Source organism: Hippopotamus amphibius, chromosome 17, assembly GCF_030028045.1.
Source record: "Hippopotamus amphibius kiboko isolate mHipAmp2 chromosome 17, mHipAmp2.hap2, whole genome shotgun sequence".
Taxonomy (NCBI): domain Eukaryota; kingdom Metazoa; phylum Chordata; class Mammalia; order Artiodactyla; family Hippopotamidae; genus Hippopotamus; species Hippopotamus amphibius.
The window spans coordinates 25,984,814-26,010,501 of NC_080202.1; the positions used below are offsets into that span (position 1 = coordinate 25,984,814).

The following is a 25,688-nucleotide window of genomic DNA, read 5'->3' on the forward strand; positions in this document are numbered from 1 at the left end:
GGCCCTGAAGAGCCTGGAGGAGCGGGGATGGGAGCTCAAGCTGGCATTTCCCAAGCAGGAAAGATGGGCAGAGTGGGGAGAACTGGGGACTAGCAGAGAGGGCCCCAGGGGTGGGGAATGCTGGTGTAGGCAGGGAAGACAACAGCCCCTTCTCCTAGGCCTCCTGTGCTCCCCGCTGAAGCCCTGGGAGGTAGGGGAGAACCTTCTCGTCTCCATGTCTCCTTGGACTGTTGAGGGGGAATGCTTCCATAGGGAGGGATCTGATCTCCATAGGTCGAGGTGGGTTCCTGAGTTGCTGCGTCCTGTCCTTTCCCATGCCAGGGCAAGCTGAAAATGGGCTTCGGGGACAGGCCCAATCTGGAGCTGCTGAGGGCTGTGGGGGAGCTGCAGCAGCGCTGTGACATCCTTAAGGAGGAGAACCAGATGCTGGTGAGGCTTGGAAATGCAAGTCCTGGGTCCTGGTTGGCGCTGGGGGGAGGCCGACTCAGACACCCCGGCCCTCTGCCTCAGCGTCCTTCTCACCCCATTCACTTCCCCCCAGGTGGGAAGTGCATGGAGCTGGCATGGCCCCACGACCTAGAGAGGGTGAACCCCTGCCTAGTAGTTGCCGAGGAGCCCACTGTGGGCCCAGGACTCTAGCTCAAGGCCTGGGCTGTTAGGATTGGGTCTGGGGAGTGTTCCCCACATGCCCCAATTCTGGCTGACCCCTTGTTAGAGGAAGAGCAGCTTCCCTGAGACGGAAGAGAAGGTGCGGAGGCTGAAGCGGAAGAACGCAGAGCTGGCGGTCATTGCCAAGCGCCTGGAGGAGAGGGCCCGGAAGCTGCAGGAGACGAACCTGAGGGTGGTGAGGATGGGAGGCCACTGGATGGAGGCTGGGCCACCAGGGAAGAGGGGCGCCAGGGCTGGGCCTGAGGGGGTGGGGCTTGGGAGTCACAGACTCTTAGCATCTAGGAAGGCAAGAACCCAGGGGCTGAGGTGTGTAAGAAGGGCAAATGCCTGCCAGGCTAGGAGGCTGAGGGTTTCTGGAGCTGCAGGAGGGAGGGAAGGGCTGGGCAGGCAGTTCCTGAGCAGGCAGGGAGCGGGATTCTGGGTTACCACGTGCTGGTGCTGGCTGCAGCCTCCCGCTGAGCTCACCTTTGGGTGCAGAGCTGCTAGGGGCAGGGATGAAACCCATCACAGTGGCAGCCCTCAATTAGCAGCATCCTTTGGGCCTAAACTAGGATGTGAAGTTAACCCTTTCACTCCTGCTTGAGGATTGCAGGGATGGGGTCAAGTGAGGCTGTTGGTCTCCTGAGGGTAGACCCAGGGTAGATCCAGACCCAGGGTAGAAGCAGGAGGCCACACTTCCAGGTTGTCATCCTAACCCCTCCTTTTGGGAGGAGCTGAGGAGTGGGAGACGTGCCCCAGCCCTCAGCTGACTGTTGGCCTTACCCTTCCTCTGGCCAGGTGAGTGCTCCCATGCCCAGTCCAGGGGCCAGCTTGGAGTTGTGCCGGAAGGCCCTGGCCCGCCAACGAGCCCGGGACCTCAGTGAGACAGCCAGTGCTCTGCTGGCCAAGGACAAGCAGATTGCTGCCTTGCAGCGGGAGTGCAGGGAACTGCAGGCCAGGCTCACCCTGGCCGGCAAGGTGCGAGGAGGCCCTGGTCACCCCTTCCAGCTCAGCCCTACACAGGGCCGCCTGCTTGGCAGTGTGGGATGTGGACTGAGATGTTAATGAGATGCAAATGAAGCGAGAAGGTGGAGGCTGCTGGGGAGTAGGTTCCCCTGGCAACGGCCCAGGTGGGAGCGGGGAGAAGGAGCCCGAACCGAAGCGGGTGGAGCCATGAATCCCAGACCTGGGAGTTTCTGTGCTCCAGGCTTCAGGCTGCCTGCCAGTGGGTCTGGCTGTATGAATCCACACATACCTCACACTGGTGTGAAGAGATGTTCACAAGGCATTTAGCACAGCGCCGGGCACACCGTGAGTGCCCAGAACACGCGTTCCTGGGAGTATCTGCACACGGGCTAGCGGCAGCATGCGGCTGTGTGGGCATGCGTCTATGGCCAGGCCTGTGAGCATGGGAGGATGTGCGCTTTCCCGCGCCCCGGAGCCCCTCCAGCTAGGCGGAGGGCGGGCTCCGCTGGGCTTGGCGCGGGGCGGGCAGGAGTTAGGCCCGACTCCCCTCCATGTCCCCCGACTCCAGGAGGGCCCGCAGTGGCTCCACGTGCGGGACTTCGACCGGCTGCTGCGCGAGTCCCAGCGGGAGGTGCTGCGGCTGCAGAGGCAGATCGCCCTGCGTAACCAGCGGGAGCCGCCCCCGCCGCCCCGGCCCCCGGGCCCCGCCGCCCCGGCCCGAGCAGGGCCGCCCGCCCCCGGGGCCCCGGGAGAGGTGAGCGCCGGCGCAAGGGCAGGTGTGTGGGTGTGCGGAGACGCGGGTGGGAGCGGCTCGGGGATCTCCCCCTGCACCGCGCTCAGAGCTCCGACGACGCAGTGGCGGTGCGCACTGCAAGGGCTGGGGGACTGTCCCCAGCCGGGAGCGGGGTCCTCTGCCCGGCCTCCCGGGGCTCGTACCTGCGCCGCGCCCGCCCCCGGGGGCTCGGGGTCCGCCCTCCGCAGGCCTGAGGCCCGCGGCCCGCCCCGCCGCCCCTGTTGCGCCGCCAGTGGTACGGCCCGGCCGGCCGCAAATCCCCGGTTGCCCTGGCAGCCACCCGGGGCCCAGCCCGCGCCGCCGCCTCCCGCCGCCGCCGCCGCCGCAGCGCGGGGACGCCCCCTTCAGCGCCCGCCTGGTCCGTCAGGCCCGGCCCAGCTACCCGGGGGCGGCGGTGTGTCCGCCCCGGCTCCAGGTACGGGCGACCCTCACTGGGCGCCGGGCTTACGTGGCCCCTGGCCCGAGGGCTAGGGACCCCGCTCTGGATCCCCAGAACTTAGAGGTCTGGCTCCTCTCCATCCTCTGTACTGGGCAGCACCTTTGGTCCGCCTCCTTCCGGGAAGAGGGGTGAGAGAAGGGAGCCCTAGCGACCAAGGCCTCAGGGTATGGGATGCTTCTTGTTCAGATTTTGTCCCTCTGCCTGGCCCAGGGAGGGAGATGCATCGCCCATGAAGACCTGTTCTCCAGAGTTTGCACGGATAACTGGGACACGTGATAGGGTGGGCTTGGTGGAAGCTGAGAGGACGATCTGGCCAGGTCTGCAGGCTCTAGGCCAAGCCCAGATTCGGTGGATAACCCCTAGCTCTGGGGACATCACATCCCTGGGGGCCCAGGCAGCCTCCTAGTTCTCTGCCAGTCGCTGAAGGACACCCAGGACAGCTATTGAGTGCAGAGCAGGGCTGGAAGCTAAAAAGAGAAAGCTTTGACCTGGATAAGGGACCCATCTCCCAGGGCATGCATGGATCTCAGGATCTCAAAGCACTATGTCTGGAGGACACAGGGGTGCAGCCTCTGCTCTTCCACATCAGCTGGAGATGAGGGGATGCAGTGGGCAGACAGCACCCCCACTTCCTGGGCAGGGATCTCTTTGTGGACTGTGAGATGGGGTGGGAACCTCCCTCAGACAGGCAGGGCTGGGGCAGGCTGCCCTGAGGCCTTGTTCTCAGGTGCCAGCCCCCTGCTCCTGGCCATTTCCAGGCCACGCTCCAGGAGGATGTGGAAAACCCATCCGTGGTCCTAGGGGAGTCAGAGAAACAGCAGAGGGTGCAGCAGCTGGTAAGTCCCAGGTCGAGGGCTGGAGGAGACCTGTTATGGGTGGATCTGCCTGCCCACATGAGGAGCTCCATTCTGACCCCACAGGAATCAGAGCTCAGCAAGAAGCGGAAGAAATGCGAGAGCCTGGAGCAGGAAGCCAGGAAAAAGCAGAGGCGATGTGAGGAGCTGGTGAGCTCCGGGGGGCCTCCAGGGGGCCAGCTCCCCCCTTCCCTCAGGCCAGCCAGGCGGTGGGCTCCCCCCTCAGCTCTGCCTCCTCCTCTCCCTCCTGTTCTGCGGGGCTCCCCTTTCCTGGCTGATGCAGGTTCCAGGTGGGGGAGGGCTGGGTCCTCTGTGTGGGGAGAGGAGGAGGGTGGGCTCTGGGACCCTCCCCAGAGCTCCTCTGGTCTTGCAGGAACTGCAGCTGAGGGAAGCTCAGAGTGAGAATGCCCGCCTGGTGGAGGAGAACTCTCGGCTCAGTGGGAGAGCCTCAGAGAAGGAGCAGGTAGCAGCTCTGCCCAGGTCCTGCTGAGGCCCTGGTCCCCAGGCAAGGGGCTGTCTCCTCTGCCCCACAGCCGGGCTAGAGTATGAAGCGTACTGTTCCCCCAGGTGAGGATGCTGGGGGATGAGGCTCTCACTCAGCTCCCTGCCACGCCCCCCTCTCCAGGTGGAGTGGGAGAATGCAGAGCTGAGGGGCCAACTCCTGGGAGTGACACAGGAGAGGGACTCGGCCCTTCTCAAGAGCCAGGGCCTGCAGAGCAAGCTGGAGAGCCTGGAGCAGGTGCTGAAGGTGAGGGGACTGTGTAGGTGGGGGGAGGGCGTGGGTCCCTGGCATGGGGAGAAAGCGGGACAGTGGCATATGCCCTTTGTGGGGCACTGGGGTGTAGGGCCGAGTCCTGGTGCCACTGGCCCTTCCCTTCTCTAGCCTCGGTTTCCTTTCCAGCAGAGAGTATCTGGAACACGTGGTGCCTGAGGCGCCCTCATCTTAGATCTTCTGTAGAAACAGTAGCGCAGGGCTCGGGCCTTGACGCAGGCTCTTGCGTTTCAGCACATGCGGGAGGTGGCCCAGCGGAGGCAGCAGCTGGAGGTGGAGCACGAACAGGCTCGGCTCAGCCTGCAGGAGAAGCAGCAGGAGGTCCGGAGGCTGCAGCAGGTGGGCACGGGGGCTGGGGGGGTGCCTGGCAGGGGAAGGGACGTAGGCTGCCGGACCCCATCTTTATCGTCACTCATCCAATGGGCATTTACTGAGAACCCACCGTGTGCCAGGCCCTGAGCCGGGCCCTGGAGGGACCGTGAGGGGGCAAAGGCCAGGTCCCTGACCGATCAGCAAATAAACAGATCCATGAGTGAGATGACCCCAGTCATGGACAAGTGCAGTGGGGGAAGTGACCAGGGTGGCGTGACACAGAGGGGCTGGGATGGGGTGAGGGGCCTTTTTAGAGAGCTCGGGAAGGAAGGCCTCTAATCCCTCAGGGTCCAGAAGGAGCCAGCTGATGAGCATCCGGGGGAGGGGAGTAGAAGCGCCCATGCTCAGCAGCCGGAAGGAGGTCGGGGGTGCAGGCAGTGCAGCTGGGATGTGGTGGGTTGGACAGAACAGCAGGAGCGGGCAAGAGCCAGATCGTATCGGGCCCTAAAGGTCGTGCGGAGAGTTTGGATATTTTGCTCTCCGAGTAGTTAGAAGCTGTTGAAAGTCCCGAGCAGGGGAGTGGCATGATCTGATTCATCATGTTAGAGGCCGCCCTGGCAGCCGTGTGGAGGATGGACGAGGGAGTGGGCGTGGAAGCAGGGCAGTCAGGCGTCGGGTGGCTGCAGGGGTCCAGGTGGGAGATGATGGCTCCCTGGATTAGGGTGTAGGCAACACAGTTGGAAACAAGTGGATAGATGTGAAATATATTTTGGATGTAGATTGACAGGACTCACCATGGGATTCCAGTCGAGGGCCTGCTCTTTCACCCATTTGCTGACTAAATGGAGGGCGGGGCTTTTCAATCCCCAGGAGTGAGGGATGAAGGGCAGCAGATTTGAGAGGTAGGGAATCCTGAGTTCTGAGTTCTGTTTTGGCCAAGTTTGGGTTGTGTGTTAAACAGTCGAGTGGAGGTGTCCATAGACGGCTGGGTTTATGAGGCTCGAGTCCTGGGGACGCTGGTCTTGGAGACAGGTTTTGGCGTATTCGGTGCGTGTAGTCATGTAACTAGTTGGGACCCTTTGGGAGGGAGTAACAGCGGGCCCAGCACTGTGCCTGGCGGCGCCCGCACACTCAGGAGGGGTAGAAGATGCGCATCAGGAGAGACAGGAGGGAAACCCCGAGGGAGGGGGTCCCGGGAAGGGAGAAGCGGTACGGGCCCCTCTCCTTGACCCTCAAGGTGTGACTCAGAGTGGGAGTTGGAGCGAGGAACCCCCCAGCCCCTTCCCAGCCCCCTTCCCTCGTTCTCTCCCCTCCACTCCCCTCCTCCTCTTTCTTCTCTCCCTTCGCCCTTCCTACCCTCTCCCTTCCATCACGCTCTATCCCACCCCTGGTCCTCATCCCTCTCCTCCAGCATGTTGCCTCCTCCCACCTGTAGGCCCAGGCAGAAGCCCAGAGGGAACATGAAGGGGCTGTGCAGCTGCTGGAGGTAGGGTCCCTGGAGGTGGCCGTTCGCTCTGCCAGCTTGGCGGGGAGGCCGGGAGGTGCCGAGAGCACTGGCATGGGTTGCGTGGGTGTGCGTGTCGGGGGTGTGGGCTTACAGGCAGGGCCCTCAAATACCCTGGGGCCTGGGGCAGTCCCCTCCACCTTTAGCCCTGAAATATCCTTCCACTTAGCAATCACTTAGTCAGACCCAGGGACACGGGGCCGTGTCCACCTGGGTCCCTCTTTCCTTCCCCCCTCGCTGCGTGGTGACCCATAGGGGAAGGGTTCTAACCTTTCCTCTGTGCTTTCCTTTCCTGCCACAGTCTACCCTGGATTCCATGCAGGTACATGCTCCTGATCCCCCACCTCCCAACACCTCTCCTGACTGGCTGAGCTGCGTCTCCTCCCTCAGGTCCAAGTGGTTCCAACCCTCCTGTCCAGTGAAGGGGGTGTGACTGGTAGCAGACCCGAGACTCCATAGATGGGCTGGGATTCTCACAGGATGTGTGGGCCACCCCTCGTCCCAGGCCTGCCACTGTGCCTGGCAGACACAGGCCCCGCCCTCCTCTAAAACCCGGCCGCTGAGACCATGAGGAAGTGCGTCACCAGTCTAACCCATGCTCCCCTTGTCGGGGACTCTCCTGATACCTGGGGAAAATTCCTGGGCATTGGCTCATTCCTGTCACAAAGGTGTCCCTAGCTCCTGTGTGGGATCTCTCCGGGGACGTCTCCAAGGACAGGGATCTGGGTCACTGACTGTGGGAGGGCTACACGCCGTGGAGCTGAGAAAACTCCTGATGGGATGCTGTGGTGGTGCTGGGGGTGGGGTGACCCCTCTCGGCCTAGAAAGCAGCGGCCCGCGGAGGTGCCACTGCCTGGGGCCGGAGGCCCCGCTGCCCGAGGCAGGCTTGGGAGTGAAGCTGTCCCTCAGCTCCAGGTCTTGGCCCGCAGCCGCGCACTGTTCGGGCAATGGGGCCGCCAGGCCGAGGGTTGGCGCCCAGGCCTAGGGACTGCGTGGATGTGATCTGAAGCCCAGTGCGGGGCTGTGTGGAGATGGCACCAGCTGGGTCGGGCGGCTTTGGTGGGCCTGGTGGCTCATCGTGGGTCTTGGCCCAGGTCCGGGTTCGAGAGCTGGAGGAGCAGTGCCGCAGCCAGACCGAGCGCTTCAGCCTCCTGGCGCAGGAGCTCCAGGCCTTCCGCCTGCACCCAGGTCCCTTGGATCTGCTCACCTCTGCCCTGGGCTGCAGTACCCTTGGGGACCGCCCGCCACCCCCCTGCTGCTGCTCCACCCCTCAGCCCTGCCGGGGGTCCGGCCCCAAAGGTAAGGTAGACCCCAGCGACATTAGCCTGGAATCCCCAGGTCTGGGGCCTTTGTAAAGAGCATAGTTCAGGGTCAGAGAAGGCTAGCGACTCACCCAAAGTCACACAGCAAGTTTGAGCCCTGTCTGGTTTGAACCAGGCTCCAATGGATAAAAAACAGGCCCACGGGAGCATCTCAGGCTGCCGCTCCTCCCCCTCCAACAAGACCTCTGTGGTCATGGCTGGGAGGTGGGCATTGGGAGTCAGTAGTGGGCAGTGTGGGCCGGCGAAGAGCCAGCTGGGCTTCCGTTGGATCCGGTGGTCCCAGCTCCACTCCCGGGAGTGCTGGTGCTCTGTGGGCAGTGTGTTCTAAGCTGTGAGACAGGAGCATCCAGTGCGCCCAATCCAGCTCCTCTGAGGATGCTGTGCAATAACATATGTAAGTCACCTCCACCTTCACCTAGTGAGATGCCTCCCAGTATTTCCCTTCTTGTAAGGAAACTTGGCCATGGAGGGCCTGACCCCTAGATCCAAGGGAACCCTTGGTCCCCGGTTGCTCCTCAGGCCACACGCCCCAAGGCTACATGTCATCTTTTCTTTAGACCTTGACCTCCCGCCAGGCTCCCCAGGGCACTGCACCCCAAAGTCTTCCGAACCTGCCCCTGCCACCCTGGCTGGGGTCCCCCGAAGGACGGCCAAGAAGGCAGAGTCTCTCTCCAACTCCTCTCGCTCCGAGTCCATCCACAACAGTCCCAAGTCATGCCCTACGCCCGAGGTCAGTGCTGGGGAGGGGCCTTGGGGAAGGGGCGTGGGGAGGTGACCCAGGAGCTGGGTGGCCGCTGGCACGTGTAGGGTCCCAGGTGGAGCCAGGCGCTGGGAGAGAGGGGCCTGTGGATTCCTTCCGGTGGGCCGTGGGCGGGCAGCTCCGGTGGGGCCCAGCCCACTCTCCGGGCCGGCCCGCAAGCCCTCCCTTGGGGCCGCGCAGCCCCACCCCTCTGGGGCCCAGAGTCGCGGGCTGGATGGAGGGAGACACTTTGGCGCCAGGAGCCACATAATGAGGCTGGTCACGAGAGTGTCTGCGGCAGACACCGGCAGGGGTGTGAGAAGGGGCGCAGGTTCCGGGACTCAGGTCCCGGCTTTGTCTGAGGCAAGCCGCCCACCCTTTCTGGGCTTCAGTTGCCTTGTCTGGATTTTGCGCTAATAAACCTGACTCATGAGGCTGTTGTGAGGATTAAGTGGAAAAATGGACGGTGTCTCCCTCAGTCCACAGTGGAGGCTTAGCAGGTGGCGGCTGTTATTATTACCAAGTTCTTTGGTATCACTCACAACTCCTCTGATCCCCTCATCCCTCTCTCCACCTCCCAAACCCCAGAAGGTGTGGGGGGCGGGGGGGGCGGTCAGGAGCAGCCCTGCTCTCCCAGGTTGTGGACGGTGGTAGAACCCAGCCGCGGCCTCTACTGCCCCCTTGTGGGATGGAATGGTGGTGCTGGCTTCGGCGGCCCCAGTTTACGCTCCCAGTAGCCTAGTCATGGGGACTTCTCAGGCCCTTCTGCCTCCTCGCCTCCAGCTCTTTACCATCAGAGTGCTTTGCTGCGTTTTTACCTTATGGAGACAGACTGTCATTGGTCACCCTCCCCACCCCCTCCCCCACCGGTGTGGCTGGCCCCCTCTCCGATGGGGAGAGTGGTCTTATTTACTGGGCTGGTGCGGTAGAGGCCGGGGCTCACCCGTCTTCCGTGACCCAGGGCATCTGGGCTCTGCCAGGCCCTGCTGGCTCAGGTGCTGATTTAGAAAACACTGGGGCTCATCGCTGCCGGCCTTGTCCAGCGTCTGCTCAGTTTCTCTTCTCAAAACAGTGGGTCCTCCTTTGCCTGCTTTGCCATTGGCCCCTGGGTCCTGGAGAGGACTGGCCTTTTCTGTTTCCCCCCAGGTGGACACAGCCAGTGAGGTGGAAGAGCTGGAGGCAGACAGCGTCTCCCTGCTCCCAGCAGCGCCGGAGGGCAGCCGGGGAGGCGCCAGGATCCAGGTCTTCCTTGCACGCTATAGGTGGGCCCTCACCCCTGCGCCCCATTCCCACAGCGTTTGGGGGGTATGGGAGGAAGGGCTGGGTGAACAGAGCGGCTTCTGGAGATGATGGGGGTGGGGCAGGGATCCCAGCGGGACATGTTCTCTTGACCGCGTTGGGCTGAGGTGGGCGCCGTGGGTGCTCCGTGTGGTTAAAGGTGGACGACCAAGTGCCCATAGAGGCCAAGTGCACTGGGGGAGAGGAGACAGGACACGGAGACAGAATGTCAGTTGCTGTCCCCCTCTTCCTCTGTGCTTCCCGCAACAGCTACAACCCCTTCGAGGGCCCCAATGAGAACCCAGAGGCAGAGCTTCCACTTACCGCTGGCGAGTACATCTACGTCTATGGCAACATGGACGAGGATGGCTTCTTTGAAGGTAGGAAGGTGATGGGGATCATTCTGCCCCTTCTGCTTTTAAGCTTCTCTTCCCAAAGACCTCCACCCATCCGCATCCTCTGAGCCCACCGTAACTTCTCAGACTCAGCTGAAAGGCATACAGAGACCCGGCAGCCCGTGGGGAAAGGGAAAGGAAAGGCTGTGTGAGCAGCTGGTCTGACTCCAGGTCTACCCCAAGCAGGGCAGGACAGGGCCTACCACAGTCCAGATGGTGGACAGAGTGTCATGGGGAATTTGTGCTGGCAGACAGGGCATGACAGCCCTTAACACCTTGAGGTCAGGCCTGTGGCACAGATCTGATGCTGGACCCCGTCAGTGTGGGGAGGAGGAATCAGGGTCCAGAGCCCAGGAAAGGGTGTTCGCAAGTGGGTAGCAGTTGTCAGGGCCCAGGCGGGGCGTGAGCTTCGGGGCACTTCTGCAGTGCCCGTGGGCAGATCGGGCAGTTGCAGCAGATGCCCCATTACTGAGACTGGGAAATAGGGCAGGGCCTGCAGAAGAAATGGCCTGGAAGACTCCGCTGGGTGGCCCTGGCCTGGTACCAGACTGCATCCTTCCACAGTGGGGAGGATGGCACTGTACGGCGACTGGGATGAGGGGTGGACAGGGCAGGGCGAGAGCTGTAACCATGTGTGGGGGATTTAGGAAAGCGGTTAGGTCTGGGCCTGTAACAGGGGTTTGGGTTTGCGGGGCCAGGCCTTTGGAGCCTGCTCGGCCTCTCCTCCCTGGGCCCACACCTGCTGCTTTAGCAGGTGCTGGAAATGATGGTAAAGAGCTAAACTCACTATAGGGATGGATAATGGAGAGCGGGATTAAATAGCTCCCAGGAAAATGCTTTTTTAATAAAGAAAAAATCAAAACACCCACAACTTTTTTTGGAGGGGGGGCAGCAAAAACATAAATATCAACTAACCACAAGTCACTAGCATTTGAACTGTGCAGTCTGGGGTAGATTGAAAGGCATGTGTGTAGGATGCCCTAGTCCTCATCATACTTTAGCGAAGTGACTGCTGCGTCTGTGTCTGGTCCCACCTGGGCTGCTCTCAGTGGCGCGAGCTTCAGGAGCGGGAGACTGATTCTGGCCCAGGCTCCGGCACCAGCTTTCAGGGCTGTGGATCTGCTTAGGGTGACGGTTCTTACCGTCAACATCACACGTCATAGTGTTAGTGTTTATATTAATTTCCTAGGGCTGCCATAACAAATTCCCACCAACCGGGTGGCTTAAAATAACAGAGAGGTGTTCTCTCACAGTTTTGGAGGCCAGAAATCTGAAATCAAGGCGTTGGCAGGAGCACACTCCCCCTGGAGACCCTAGAGGAGATTCTGTTCCTTGTCCCTTTCAGTTTCTGGTGGGTCCAGGTGTCCCTTGATTGTTGCCACATCACTCCAGTCTCTGCATCGGTGGTCACGTTTCCTCCTCTTCTCTCAGTGTCTCTCCCTCTGTGTCTCTTATAAGGACACGTGTCATTGGATTTAGGACCCACTCAGATAATCCAGGATGATCTCATCTCAAGCTCCTTAATTGCATCTGCAAAGACATTTTCCCCAAATATGTGTTCATAGGATCCGGGGTTTAGGATGTGGACATATTTTTGGGAGGCCACCATTCAACCCACTCCAGTGCTTATGTTATCTAATTTATTGAAAATCCCTTTTGTTTCTTCTTCAAGTTTCCTCGCTTTTTCTTTTTTCCCTCCTAGCATACGTAGAGAGAGAGGGGGCTTTGGGGAAACTTACACCCCCTCCAGCAGCTCAGGCCTGCCTACACCCACCCTCTGCCCTAAACCCTGGCCCGTGCTCTCCCTTCCTTCCAATAAGGCGCACAGCCGCCAGCTCATCTGTTCCCTGGGAATCTTTTTCTTTTCCCCAAATTAGCTGTGACCTGACAGGCTGTGTGTCCAATTTCTTTGTTTTTTGACATCTCACAAACAACAACGAATGTTTTATAATAATACTCTATTGCCAAGTGTTCAGGGCACAAGGTAACAGAACCCACCTTTGATCGCTGTCTGACCTGACTGCCAGCCTTGCTCCTAGACTCAGGCCTGCTGTGGGTCTCAACCCCTTCTAGAACCCACAGGGGATTCTTTTCTCTGGCATGTATGTCTTTTGACTCTAAAGATTCCTTCCCTTACTCTGACCAGATGGGCTTTCCTCTCCCTTTGAGGATGTCTGTTTTCCACACAGGGAAGTTGAGGGGGCACCCCTGCCCTCCTTCTCAGGACTGTGTAATATGACAGTTTTCAAACACATAGAAAAATTAAATAGTACAGTGAACACCTGTGTACTCACAACTTAGATTCAGCAATTGTTATCGTTTTGCCATAATTGCCTTTTCTGTATGTAGGTTAAAAAGATGATTGAAAAGCAAGTTGTAGACAGATGATATTTTTACCCAGCCATACGTCAACATGCATCTCCTTAGAACATAGACATTCTTCTACATCCTTGCAGCATCACCTGGGAGCTTGTTAGAAATGCAGAATCTCAGCCCCACCCAGACCTAGCTGAGTTAGAATCGTATTTTAACAAATCTCCGGGTTGTTCATATGCACGTTAAAATTTCAGATACCTGCCCTGTATAACCACAATACTGTTATCACACCAATGAAAATTAACAATAACTCCCTAATCCAGATTTTGACCATTTTTGTCTTTTAAGAGCGCTGATAGGTAAGTGTTGATCTGAATCAGATGCTTAAGATCACCCACTAACCGTTGCTACAATGCATTTATTGGGCTGTTTTTCCTCTGCCTCCTCTCTGTCTTCCCCTCCCCTCCCCTCCCTCCGCCAGGAGAGCTCATGGACGGCCGAAGGGGCCTGGTCCCTTCCAATTTCGTAGAGCGTGTGTCCGACGACGACCTCCTGACCTCCCTGCTTCCGGAGCTGGCCGATTTGTCCCACAGCTCAGGCCCCGAGCTCAGCTTCCTGAGCGGAGGCGGGGGCGGCAGCAGCAGCGGGGGCCAGAGCGGCGGGGGACGCAGCCAGCCCAGGCTGGAGGAGGGGGCTGCAGGGGACCAGCTCAGTTTGAGCCCCCCGCCCGAGGGCCTGGGGGAGCCCCCTGCTGTGCCTCACCCCCGCGGCCTGGCCCTCCTCAAGCAGCTGGCCCGCAGCGTGGTGCTGGCCTGGGAGCCGCCTCCGGAATGCGTGGAGCTGCGTGGCTACCACGTCTGTGTGAACGGGGAGCTGCGGCAGACCCTGGGGCCTGGGGCGCCCCCCACGGCCGTGCTTGAGAACCTGGACCTGCAGACCGGGTCCCTCCGTGCTTCTGTGCAGGCCCTGACCAGCCGGGGCTGCTCTGACCCTCTGCGCTGTTGCTTGGTGTTCGGGGCTGGGGCCGGGGTGGCGCCCAGCCAGCTGCGGGTCCATCGACTGACAGCCACGTCCGCTGAGATCACCTGGCTGCCCGGCAATAGCAACTTGGCCCATGCCATCTACCTCAACGGGGAAGAGTGCCCCCCTGCCCGCCCCAGCACCTACTGGGCCACCTTCTGCCACCTGCGGCCTGGTACACTCTATCAGGCCCGAGTGGAGGCTCAGCTCCCACCTCGAGAATCCTGGGAACCAGGCTGGGAGAGGCCAGAGCGGAGGGCTGCCACCCTGCAGTTCACCACACTCCCAGCAGGTAGGCGGGCTTGGGCACCTGGTGTCTGTAACACCAGGGAGGTCAAGGCCGTGGCTGGCGGCCGAGGGGAGGCTGTTGCTACTTGGGTGTTTAGGGAAATGACAAGGTGTGCCGTTCTGCCTGGCGGCGAGATTGCTGCGTCACTGGGTCTCGTGCTCCCTTCCCCTAGGCCCGCCTGATGCCCCCCTGGATGTGCAGGTTGAGCCAGGGCCCTCCCCTGGAGTCCTGATCGTCAGCTGGCTCCCGGTGACCATCGATGCTGCTGGCACCTCCAACGGCGTCCGGGTCACAGGCTATGCCGTTTATGCTGACGGGCAGAAGGTATGGCCTGGAGACTGCCCACCTGTACCCTGGGAGCGGGGTGTGGGTCCCCCCTCATCGTGTGCAGAGGCCTGGTCTCCCCACCCTGGCACGGGGCTGCCCGGCCCCGGCATTTGGGCACTAGGTAGCAGGTGGTAAGAGCATGGGCTTTGGTAGCAGACGACTGGGATTCAAAAACTGCTCCGCCACGGACGCCGCGCGGCCAGGAGGCTTAGCGGAGCCGTGGCGCGCTGAGGAGTCCTCCCACTCGGCCCCCTCAGCCTCCCTTTCCTGTGCTGTGCTCCCTCCACCCGGCAGATCATGGAGGTGGCCTCCCCCACGGCAGGCAGCGTGCTGGTGGAGCTGTCGCAGCTGCAGCTGCTGCGGGCCTGCCGCGCCGTGGCCGTGCGCACCATGTCGCCCCACGGCGAGTCGGCCGACTCCATCCCGGCTCCCGTCGCCCCCGCCCTGGCTGAGGCCTCCTTGCCAGCCAGGGTCTCCTGCCCCTCCCCACGACCAGGCTCGGAGGCCGGACCGCCCCTCGCTCCAGCCTCCCCGGGGCCTGGAGACCCCAGCTCTGCCCTCTGGTGCCCTGACCCCAGTGGAACTCGAGAGCCCCCTGGGGCACCCCCAGCGAGCCCTCCCCGAGAGACACCAAAAGGGCCCTCAGAGGAGTCCCCAGCGCCTGGCTCTCAGGTACCCTGCTGGGGAGAAGGGGAGCGGGTGGAGACTGGGAGAAGGGCCTGGGGCTTGGGCCCTTCCTCAGTGCCTGCCGTTCCAGGAGGAGGCTGGGGCAGCGGTGCTGGGTGCCCCAGGGGACGGGAAGGCCAGTGAGCCAGCCTTGGGAGAGCGAGTTCCTGGCCCTGCAGCTTCCTCCCTGGCCAAGGAGGAGGCTGAGCGGACCACGGGAGAGGCCCGCCCGGCACCCGGCTCCACCCAGGGGGCACCGGCCCAGAGGCTGCCCTGTGCGGAGGCCTGCCGTGGAGGAGACACAGGGTCTGGGCTGAGGCCCAGGGCTGAGGTACGGGGTTGGGGACGCACTGGGCCACCTCGAGGAATCGAGGCCCTCCTCCCTACCTCTGCCAGCCCACATCTGGGCGGCCACTCTGCTTGTTCTCTGCCCTGCTGCGGCTCTGGTCTGTGCTGTGTGTCTGGCCATTTCTGTGTCACATTGTTTTCCAGGTTTCTTTCCTTTTTGGCTGCCATCCTTCTTCCCCACGCCCCCGTCGTGCGTATCCCCCGTTTGGGGCGTGACCCTCTCTCTCCTTGCCAAGGGACCCTGTTCATTTCTGGCTGGGGCTGACCCTGCCTAAGCCCGGCTGTGCGCCCTCACTCACCTCCCCGCTCTCCTTCGTCTTGTCTCTTGCAGAGGGAGGACACGGCTGAGCTCGGGGTCCGTCTGGGGAACTCCCTCGTGGACCATGGCCGCAACTCAGATCTGTCAGACATCCAAGAGGAGGAGGAGGAAGAGGAAGAGGAGCTGGGTGTCAGGAGTTGCTCTTTCCAGAAGCAGGTTACAGGCAACAGCATCAGGGAGAATGGGGCCAAGGTAACGGGGTGAGGAGGGGCTGGTGGGCCCTAGACCTCGGGTCCTGGGGCCTCCACCCCATGTGTCAGCAGCTGCTCCAGCTGCCGCCGAGTGCCAGCAACATTCTAGGTGTGTGGCCTGGGCCCTGTCCTGAGCAGCAGATAGGAAGTGGCTCAGGCTTGGCCTCTGCCCTCCTGGAAAGAAAGGGGGGGATGAGGCGCTCTTCTCTGTAATTTCTCCTGCTCAAACCCACCGGAGGCAGCACCCTGGCCGTCTGAGTGCCCTGTGCTGGGAGCTTCCGAGGAGGGGGTGGGAGGCCTCCCTGCTGTTACAGGTGTGGCCTGCTCCCTGAGGCTCCTGCCCCTCGGGGAATCCTGCATCCATGCAGCCTGTTCTTGGGTGTGCTCCCGAATTCTTCCTCTGGCTCTGCCCTGGACATGTGGTGTGGCTTTGGGCCAGCCTCTCTCTCTGGTCTTTCCTCTTGGAAGAAGCTGAGGGAGGGCTTCGGGTTGCCTGAAACCCCTGCCCTCGTTTGAGGGCAAAGGTCACAACTCTGTCCTTTTCCCACGGACCTCTCTTCCCTGCTGCCCTCCTCCCCTCCCCCCAGCCCCAGCCCCAACCCGACCCCTTCTGTGAGACTGACAGTGACGAGGAGATCTTGGAGCAGATCCTGGAGCTGCCTCTCCAGCAGTTCTGCAGCAAGAAGCTCTTTAGCATCCCTGAGGAGGAGGAAGAAGAAGACGAGGAGGACGAGGAGGACGAGAACACACCAGGGGCGGCCTCTTCTTCCCGAGACCCCGGCCCGCCTGAGCCTGCGTTGCTGGGGCTGGGTTGTGACAGCAGTCGGCCCCGAGGACCTGGCCTGTGTCCTTTGTCTCCCGAGCCCTCCAGGGCTGGGGACCACCTGGAGGACATGCCTGGACTAGTTAGTGGAAGCAGCTGGAGAAAAGGAAGTGGCTCCCCTGAGAAGCCCCCCAACCGCAGGCGGTCCCCAGATCCTCGCGAACACTGCAGCCGACTCCTCAGCAACGGCGGGTCCCAGGCCTCTGGGCGACCAGGCCCCACGCGGGAGAGGGGCGGCCCCCCTGTGGGCGAGGGCACCAGGGCTGGACCAGAGGCTGGTGGGAGAGGGCGGCCAGCCCCTTCGAGGAAGTGCCCCCGTGGCCGGGCCTCAGAATCGGGCCTGGCCAGCTGCCTCTCCCCCACGTGCTTGGAAATCAGCATCGAATATGATTCTGGGGATGAACAGGAGACGGGCGGCGGGGGCGTCAGCACCACCAGCTCCTGCCAGCTCGCAGATGGGGAGGCCTGGGGTGCGGTGCCCGGGGGAAGGCCCGGGGCCCCTCCGAAGGCCAGTTCAGGCCCCAACCCCCACCCGCGCCTCCCGGCTTGGGAGAAAGGGGAGCCCGCGCGGAGAGGCCGCAGTGCCGCTGGCAGAGCCAAGGAGTCACCCTCCCGGGTCCGTGCCCTCTCCCCACCCCGGGCAGCCCCCTGCCTGCTGCCGCCCGGGGGCCCCGCTTGCTGCCCACCGGCCGTTCCCATGCCACGCTGCCGCCTCCATCAGCAGAGGTGGGGCTGGGCCTCCTGGCTCCCTCTCCCGCCTCCTCCCACCCGCATTCCACCGCTTTGCTGCTTCTGCCAATCGGAACCGGGATGCACAATATTCTGCGGCCGTGAGTCGCCAGTTGCCGCCCGCTGGCCCCCGGCCTTTGGGCCGGGTGGCCCTTTCCTCTGCTTAGCTAGTTACACCTTCAGGACACTGACTGTGACGTCCAACGTCACCTAACCCTGACGCCGAGAAGAGGCCCTCCTCCTGCACGCTGCTCGGCCAGCTCTCAGATCTAACCTTAGCCCCTCTGCTGCACTTATCTACTAAGCTGGCCAGAGATGGGGCCTGCCCTCCTGCCCTTCCTCCCCCAGCGGGGGTGTCTGATGTCTCCAGTGAGGTTGGGCCACGGCTCCAGGAGAGGAATGTGTGTCCCTGCTCTGCTGTGCCGCTTACGCTGACGGGGCAGAGCTGGGGGAGCTCTTGTGGGGTCCTGCCCCTGCTGAGGTGCCCTCCGGAGGGGCAGGGTGTCACTTCTGCCATCTGTTGCCCTCTCTTTGCAGGCAACAGAGACTGGGGAGTCCAGAGGGCAGGAAGGCTCTGGGCGGAGGGGTCCCCAGCGGAGAGGCGGCCGGGCCCCCAGGCCAGGCTCCACGGAGCTGGGTGAGCACCCGTGGGGGGCTGGGCCAGGCCGAGGGGGCTCTGAAAGCCCCCTTGGCCAGAGCTTACTGCCATGGCTGTCCCCCACAGCCCCTCTGAGGAGCCCCCCAGAAGAAGCACTGGCCTACCAGGACCTACCTATCAGGGTCTTTGTGGCCCTGTTTGACTATGACCCCTTGTCAATGTCACCCAACCCTGATGCCGGGGAAGAAGAGCTCCCCTTCCAGGAGGGCCAGATCCTGAAGGTGACTGACTCACTCTCTGGTCCTCCTTCCTCTCTTCTTTCCTGCACTGGAGGTATCATAGCCACGCATGGGTGAGAACACAGCTTCTAGAGCCAGATGCTGTGGGGTTGGGTTCTGACTTTGCCACTTCTAGCTGTGAAGCCTTGAGGAGATTAACTAACTCCTCTGGGTCGCGTTGGTAACATGGGGATAATGTTCGTGTCTACCTTGCGGGGCTGTTTGAGGATGAAATGATTCAGTACCCATAGAGCCCTGAGACTGCCTGCTACACAGCACATCGTAACGGCTGCTGTCAGCGTTACAACTTCTATTGTGCCTCCAAGTATTCATCGAAGGCTTTTGGCTGTAGCTCTGAGGTTAGGGAGATCTAGCCTGGGGTGGACTGGGGGAATGGATGTGCAGATCGTGGGTGATGATCATATGGAAAGGGCTATTTTCTGTCATCCTGCTCTTTCTTGTTCTTGGCTATTTCCGCCTGCTTCCTGTTCCACAAAATGCAGAGCATTGGCCTGCAATCCCAGGTGTGGTGCTGTGGGCTTGGGGCCTGAGGGCGCAGGGAGCAAGCTGAACTGGCCTCCTGACACAACAGGTCTTTTTTACCTCCAGGTGTTTGGAGACAAGGATGCCGATGGCTTCTATCGGGGTGAAGCTGGAGGACGGATGGGCTACATCCCCTGCAACATGGTGGCCGAGGTGGCTGTGGACGGTCCTGCAGGGAGACAGCAGCTGCTCCAGCAGGGTTATTTGTCCCCAGATGTTCTCGTTGGGGGATCAGGTATCACCTGCCCCTGTCCCTCACCCACCTCCCGCCACCCCCGTTCCAGCTCAGCCCCCCTACACAGAGCCGTTTGTGTGTCTGGTGTGGCCGAGGGGCCTGGTTGATCCAGAGTCTGGCCGCGTCACGGGGGCCCTCAGAGACTCAGGCCAGTGTGGCTGCAGCAGTGAGCTTGCCGCATGGAACGGGGGTCTGCGCAGAGGGGACAGGCTGTGTATTTTGGATCCTGGAGGTCGGGGATGGGAAAGGAACGCCCTTAGACGCTGAAGCACAGGAAGCCTGGCACAGCCCTGAGAGGGGACCAGAGTCACTGTCCATCTCCCTCCCTCACCTCGGTGTCTCTCTAGCGTCTGCCTGCCTTTCTGGACCAGGGAATGGCCCCTTTGTCTACTCCACGGCCCGCCCAGCTGGGCCTCCCCCCAAGCCCCGCCGCTCCAAGAAAGGTGGGTGAGACCCCCGCTCGCTCAGGGGCCTGTGAGCAAGAGGGCGGTGGGGGCACTGCTTCACGGCCTGGGGAGACACACGTGGGGTCTTGAGCAGGTAAAGGGAATCGGGCCAGCCCTTGGCCCGCAGCGACCCCTCCCGTGGGGGGCTTCCTTCTAATGGGGATGGGGAGTGGTTTGCTGGGACCTCTCTCCTAGAAAGCACCTGGCTATGAATTCTCTGCAACCTGCAGCAAGTCACCTACCCTTTCTGGGCCTTGGTTCACTGTGAAAACCAGGGTGCTCTCTGAGGGTCCTTCTCCTGCGTCCCTGGTGTGAGGCTGAGCATCCTGCCTGGCCTGCACGCCCCCTCCCCCCGCCCCCCAAAGAGGAGGGCTGTGAGGGTGGGGCTCACAGGCATGCTCTCTTCACAGCTGAGGCGGGAGGCCCTGCCCAGCCCTGTGCAGGTGAGAGACCGTCCCTGTGCAGGGCAGACTGGGGAAAGAGATGGTGCGGGGCAGCGCCTCCCGCCTCCCCGCCGGGGCTGCAGCGGGCGGGAAGGTGGTGGACAGAGGTCAGCGGGCCTCCAGCGCCAAGGGTAGTGTGGGGGCGGGGGAGGGTCTGGAAAGAGCCCCGAGTCTTCTCCCCCTCCCCCCCCAGGCCCCCCCAAGCTGGCCTCCTCTGCTGGCCTGAGAGCGGCCCGCTCCATGGTGGCTGCGTTTGACTACGACCCCCGGGAGAGCTCCCCCAACTTGGACGTGGAGGTGAGGACCCTCAGAGGCGGCCCAGCCAGGGTGGGTGGTGGCAGGGTCTGCCCGGGCCTGTCCCCCCGTCTCCTGGTCTCTCCACAGGCAGAGCTGCCCTTCCGGGCAGGGGACATCATCACTGTGTTTGGGGGCATGGACGACGATGGCTTCTACTATGTGAGCGTGTGGGGGTGGAGGGGGTGCCCAAGAGGGCTCTGCCAGGGCCCGGGAAGGGGGTGAGCAGGCTTCCTGACGGGAACCCGGAGAAGTGGACCAGGTCGCCTCCCTGTGGTAGTGGCGCTGACCCCGGGGCCGTCCCCCGGGTGCTTCGGGGTCCGGGGCGTGGGGTTGAGGCCTCTCCTGGTCTTAGTCTCACCAGCATCTCCTCCCCAGGGGGAGCTGAATGGACAGAGGGGCCTGGTCCCATCCAACTTCCTGGAGGGCCCTGGGCCTGAGACGGGCGGCCCAGACAGGGAGCCTGGGACACCCCAGGCCGAGGGTCAGGTCAGTGAGGACCTGGGCTCTTGGCTTAGCCGTTGGGTCTCTATGCTGCTGGTGCGGTGGGGGTGGAGGGGCAGGACCGCACCGTGGGAGGGGTGCAGCTGGGCGGTGGTCCGGGCGTGTGCTCTGCCCAGGGCAGGGCTGTGAGCTGCAGCCAGAGGGAGCCCAGCCAGGGTGGCCCCCTCCCAGGGTGTGCCCCTCTGTGCATTGGGGTGAGGCCGAGACCTTGATTCCCAGCTCCTCCATCCCAGCTGCCCACTCCACAGGCCGGTGCAGGTGAGGGCCCATGTGGAAAAGGACCCTCGAGCCTCTCACACCTCTAGCCATCGTAGCCCCCGTTACAGGGACCCTTCCCTCCCCTCTGCTGCATCTCCCTGTTTCCCAGGTGCCTTTTAAAGCCAGATGCCCAGCCAAGGCCCAGCTTCCCGGGTGGGTGGAGTACAGTTAGGCTCCCAGGCTCACAGGGCAGGGAGAGGGTGAGGAGGCCAGGCCCCAGCTGGAAAGCCCCGGGTCTCCATCTGCCATAGTTCCAAAGGCAGGGGCTATGCAAAGCAGGACCTGCCCCGAACACCTGGTGACCCGGGAGACCTGGGGACTGGGTGGTCTGGCCATAACCCATCTCCTCTCTTTGTTCCCTGTTCTTTAGAGAACGAGGAGGAGAAGAGTCCAGTGCTAGATGGAGATAAATATATGTAGAGAGAGCGACATGTAAGTGGGGACTGACCCCCTATGTCCATGTCACCTTACTCCTCATGTCACCATAATCGGACAGCGCTCTTTTGTCTCAGACACTGGAGCTGAACTGGCTTTTCCACCTTCTTCCAGAGAACAGGGGAAGGAGCTCTTGCTGTGAGCCAGATATGGGCCTAGGATCAGCCCCTCCCACTGTCTTACTCTGGGCAGGGCCAGCTGCCATAGGAGTACATGCCATCCTAGTATATAATGTCCCACGTTAGCTGACGCCTCATATTCTATAGCACGTGCGGCTTATAGAATACTATGTGACATCCCTATTATGGCTAATCAGTGTGTTATGATACTATATGACTATGGTATTATAATATTGTGATTATTACTGGTGACAGAAGAATGACACTAATGCCACCAGTAATAATAGTCTCCCTCACCCTTGTCCTCTGTATCATGACCTGTTGGGGAATCAGATGCATGATTTTTTTTTTCAAGCTGTTTATTGGAAAATAATTGCTTTACACTCTTGTACCAGCTTTTGAGGTACACCAGAGTGAATCAGCTGTATTTATACATATATCCCCATGTCCCCTCCCTCCCGCGACTCCCTCCCACCCTCCCTGTCCTGGCCCTCTAAGGCATCACCCATCATCGAGTTATCTCCCTTTGTTATACAGCAACTTCCCACTAGCTATCTGTTTTACAGTTGGTAGTGTATCTATGTCTATGCTACTCTCACATTGTCAGATGCATGATTTTATGTCCAACTCTCCATTTTCTCTGCTGGGGGGCATTAAAAGGGAGGCTTAAACAGTTGGAGTCCATAGATAACTCCAAACCACTCATCTCTGGGGCACAGAGACCCCCTTCGTTTGTTTCCCCAGCAACCCCTCCCTCCTGGAAGCCCTGGGAGGGAGTGGGAAGGGCCTCCCCACCTCTGCCCCACCCCTGCCAGCCATGAACCCTGGCCAATTGGCAAGAGACTCTGACCTCTGGGTGCTAGGAGACCTCTTTGTGGGTGGCCCTGCCACATCACAGGGCCTTAGGTGGGGGCGGGCCCAGGCTGGGCGCCCAGCACCTGGGCTCTGTGATTGGCTCTGCCAGTAGACTGCCAGGCTCTGGTGGAAGCAGGGGTTTGAGGAAGGGAGGGAGGACAGGCGGTGGAGAACATGCAGGCTGGCAGGACCTGATGGGGTTGGAACAGGCCCAGGAGGTCACAGGGGGGATGTGGGAATTTGGCATGTGGGGGGAGGCTTCCTCGTGGCTCTCTGGTTTGTCCGGCCCTTGTTCTTAGGCCACTAACAGCACACTCTGGGTGGGGCTGTGGCAGAAGGAGCCACTCACGGTGACAAACAGAGCGAGGAGGAGATTCTGCTAGGGGGACTTGCTAAAAGGGGGTGGGCTGTAGCCTCCAGAGCTTGTAGTGGGGGCTGAGTGCTCCCTGACCGTGAGTCCCCTCTGGCCCCGGGCTCCCTCAGCCCTCTCGGGGGCCATTCAAGGAAGAGTCTCCATCTTCCCCATGGGGTGGGCACTCCTCCACTCCCTGAAGGCCCTCGGACCCTGCATCTGCTGGCCCGTGCGAGCCTGTTCCTTCCGTCTGGGCGGCGGTGCAGGAACTGCCTTCGAAGCGCGTGGCTCCCTCCAGCGTCCCTGTCCTTGCTCTCCCGTGGATTGAGAGGGGATGACGTGGGGGAGTTGGAGCACCCACCCCAAGTGTCAAGTCCAGGGACTCTTGAGCTCCGTCCGCCCAGCGTCCTGCAGAGAGACCCAGAGAAGGGCAGGGGCTCGCCCAGGGCCAAGTGGACAGAAGCAGGACTGAGACTCCGCGTCTGTCCCTTCTGACTCCTAGCTCGGGGCTCCCTCCGCATCACTGTGCCTCTCTGCCTCTCTGTGCTCTGTGTGGGACAGTGGCCGGGCGGTGGGTTCTGGTTCGTGACTGTGGCTCCGTGACCTGGGGGTGCTGCAGGCTCCTGAGGTTGTGGGGTAAAGGAGGCAGGTGGGGGTGGGGGTCAGGCCCTGACCTTGCCCCTTTTCTCTCACATTCCAGGACTGGGCCGACTCAACACAGGAGCCCCCAGGGCTCCCAGTCTGGCCCTGTGCTTCTGGCCCTGGCCGCTTCCCTGGGATTGAACGGGGGGTGCCGCAGGGCCCAAGCAAGAAGGTGTGGGCTCTCCTCTCCAAGGGGAAGCAGCTCCTCAGGAAGCTGGGCTCTGGGAAGAAGGAGTGACGCTGCAGTCCATCCTCCGGACAGAGGTGGCCCGAGGCCCCGGCGCACTGCCCTGGCTGCGCGGGCAAGGCCCTGGACTTTCGTTCTCCCGAGTCAGCACTGTGGCATTCGGACGGAAGTCAGACTCGGTGACGGTCAGAGCTAGGTGAGCCCTGGCGGATGGGTCCCCTGCATGGGCGTCTTCCTCTTACAGGCGGGGACCCTGAGCCGCAGTGCGGCAGCGAGCCAGCCACGGAGGCTGAACATCTGGGTCACGGAGCCAGGCCTGGACGCGGACGCGTGATTCCTGGTTCACCCACCTCTGCCTGCTGCCCGCCATGTGATGCTCGTCCCTTCCTGGCCTCCGCACAGCTGGCACGGGGACCCTGTTCGCTCTGACGGCGCGGGCCACCCTCATCACGTCTTCCCTCCCTGAAGGAACGTTTGCACTGGATTCTGCCGAGCCCCCCACCCCCGGGCGGGCAAGGGGGCAGAGCCGTGTATATATGTACATACTCAGTGCCTCGGCCCAGCTTCCTCCCCCTCGCTTCCACCGCACAGGCCCGGAGGGAGAAAGGCCGAGCCACAGCGGGCCTGACCCCGCCCCACAGCGCTCCCCTCCTGCCAGCCGCCCTCCCGGCCTGAGACCCGGGGCCAGCGGGCAGAAAGCAGGAGTTGGGTTTGCCTTATTTTGCTCATTGGATTCAGCTTCTCTTTTGCATCATCTTCCTCTAGCCCCTGTTGGAGTCTGGGGGCTGGGGAAGAGGACAGATGTGTGCAGCTATTTTCATACGTTCCCTTTTCCGAGTGGGGTGGGGGGGCCTCCGCCCTTACCCTCGCCACCCCTCCCCCCAGCCCTCTGGCTGGGCCAGTGTCTCTGCATGTTTCCTTTGCTGTGGCGGGAGAGTGTGTGAACATCCGCCCCCACCTGGGTCTCCAGGGGTGTGGAATGGTGAGGGCATTTGTTTAAAAAGACATTTTATTATAATAAAGTCTATTTTCACAAAACCTATGCTGGGCTCTACCTGGGATGAGGCACTTCTGAGGGGTGAGTCATGGTACGCTTTGAACTCCCCTTTAGAACCCGGAAGTTAACATCTGAGGGTGAATGGGGTAAAACTAACGAACACTAAGATGACCAAGCGGCTCTGGACTTCTTTTCCTAAGAAGGTCTGGCGGCTTTCTGAGTTCCTGGTTGGCCAGGGCCAACCCTGGAGTTGGGTCAGGGACCTGGGGGAAGAAAGTGACCTGGGAAGGGGAATGGGGAGACAGGAAGAGAGAGAAGGCACCAGTTTCAAGGGGGTAGACTCAACTGATTACGTACTGCAATCTTGATTCTCCTGGACCAAATTCATAGGAATAATAGAGGTAATAAAAAACAACCAAACATGCAAATAAACGACATACATAGTTCCATCTGAAGCAGTGGGACTCCCAATAGACTAGAAACAGTAGGATTTCAGAAAAGACAGAAGACAGATGGGAGATCACACTCAGAAACCTCAAAGCAAGGCGCCCGTGGGAGAGTTCTGTGCAGAGCTCCGTGCCTGGAGGCGGCACAAACAGCAGAAGGACCACAGGGGCCGTGACAGCATGATTAGTTGGGGTTCCATGTGGGGAGCCACCGGGCTGATGACTGCACATTCTCCTCTCCATGGGCCAAGGGGCAGAGGTGAGGATGGCTGTCTTTAGATAAGCACAGTGGGAGTGGCAGCTTGGATCAGAGACCAGGTTGTACTTTAAATGGCTGGCAACGCTTGGCAGAAACAAAAAGCATCGCTGCCCAGGTGAGGAGCCATCAGAGTGCACCACAGTGTGCGGCCCTCCCTCTCTCACTGAAACCCTCCAAGTCAGCAGAAGTACCCACCCAGCTGTTGTGCAGGGACTCTCAAATACGGAGGCCAGGAGACAAGACTTAACAAACAGATCCATTTGGGAAGAATTGACATTTGAACCATGTGAACCTATGAACAAATTCTCTCTCTCCATTCACTTATGTCTTTAATTTCTCTTAGCCATGTTTCGTAGTTTTCAGTACAAGTACATATCTTGTTCATCTTTTGTCAGATTTATCCCTAACTAGTTCATATTTTTGAAACTATTTTAAATGGCATTTTTACTTTAAATTTAAATTTCTGATTCTTTGTCGTTAGAATATGGAAACACAACTGATTTTTGTATTTTGGCTTTGTATGCTGCGACCATACTAAACTCATTTATTAGTTCTAGTAGCTTTTTTTATAGATTCCTTAGAATTCTCTACGTATGTGATGAACAAAGACAGTTTTACTTCTTCCTTTCAAATTTTGATGCCTTTAACTTCTTTTTCTTGCCTCGCTGCACCTATAGAACTTTCAGGACAATGCTTAATAGAAATAACAGGAATGGACGCACTTGCTTTGTTCCTGGTCTTAGAGAG

At 60.8% G+C, this 25,688-nt stretch overlaps 1 protein-coding gene across 7 annotated transcripts; it reads left to right on the plus strand.

The window, feature by feature from the left end:
• Positions 1-4,328: 4,328 nt before the first annotated feature.
• Positions 4,329-24,232, plus strand: TSPOAP1 (TSPO associated protein 1). Of its 7 annotated transcripts, XM_057716653.1 has the most exons (24): positions 4,329-4,448; positions 4,707-4,811; positions 6,220-6,270; positions 6,590-6,610; positions 7,383-7,587; positions 8,168-8,340; positions 9,496-9,611; positions 9,898-10,007; positions 12,820-13,650; positions 13,820-13,971; positions 14,269-14,646; positions 14,732-14,971; positions 15,320-15,499; positions 16,092-16,937; positions 17,588-17,687; positions 17,775-17,929; positions 18,536-18,704; positions 19,052-19,147; positions 19,561-19,593; positions 19,787-19,890; positions 19,978-20,049; positions 20,266-20,376; positions 21,020-21,081; positions 23,111-23,252. In XM_057716653.1, exons 2-23 carry the CDS (start codon positions 4,710-4,712, stop codon positions 21,047-21,049), a joined length of 4,275 nt encoding a protein of 1,424 aa, XP_057572636.1. In that variant the 5' UTR covers positions 4,329-4,448; positions 4,707-4,709; the 3' UTR covers positions 21,050-21,081; positions 23,111-23,252. The 7 variants fall into 7 exon arrangements, with proteins under 7 accessions (XP_057572636.1, XP_057572633.1, XP_057572635.1 ...); XM_057716650.1 differs by lacking the exon at positions 21,020-21,081 and having other exon boundaries at positions 23,111-24,232; XM_057716652.1 differs by having other exon boundaries at positions 19,787-20,049.
• Positions 24,233-25,688: the final 1,456 nt, after the last annotated feature.

Excerpts from the sequence above, each read along its gene's own strand:
- TSPOAP1 (XM_057716647.1), top strand. The coding sequence starts at position 4,710 with ATGCGGGAGGTGGCCCAGCGGAGGCAGCAGCTGGAGGTGGAGCACGAA. Across the intron at positions 14,972-15,319 it reads GGCTGAGGCCCAGGGCTGAG|AGGGAGGACACGGCTGAGCT; the intron begins GTACGGGGTTGG and ends TGTCTCTTGCAG. Across the intron at positions 16,938-17,587 it reads CCAAGGAGTCACCCTCCCGG|GCAACAGAGACTGGGGAGTC; the intron begins GTCCGTGCCCTC and ends CTCTCTTTGCAG.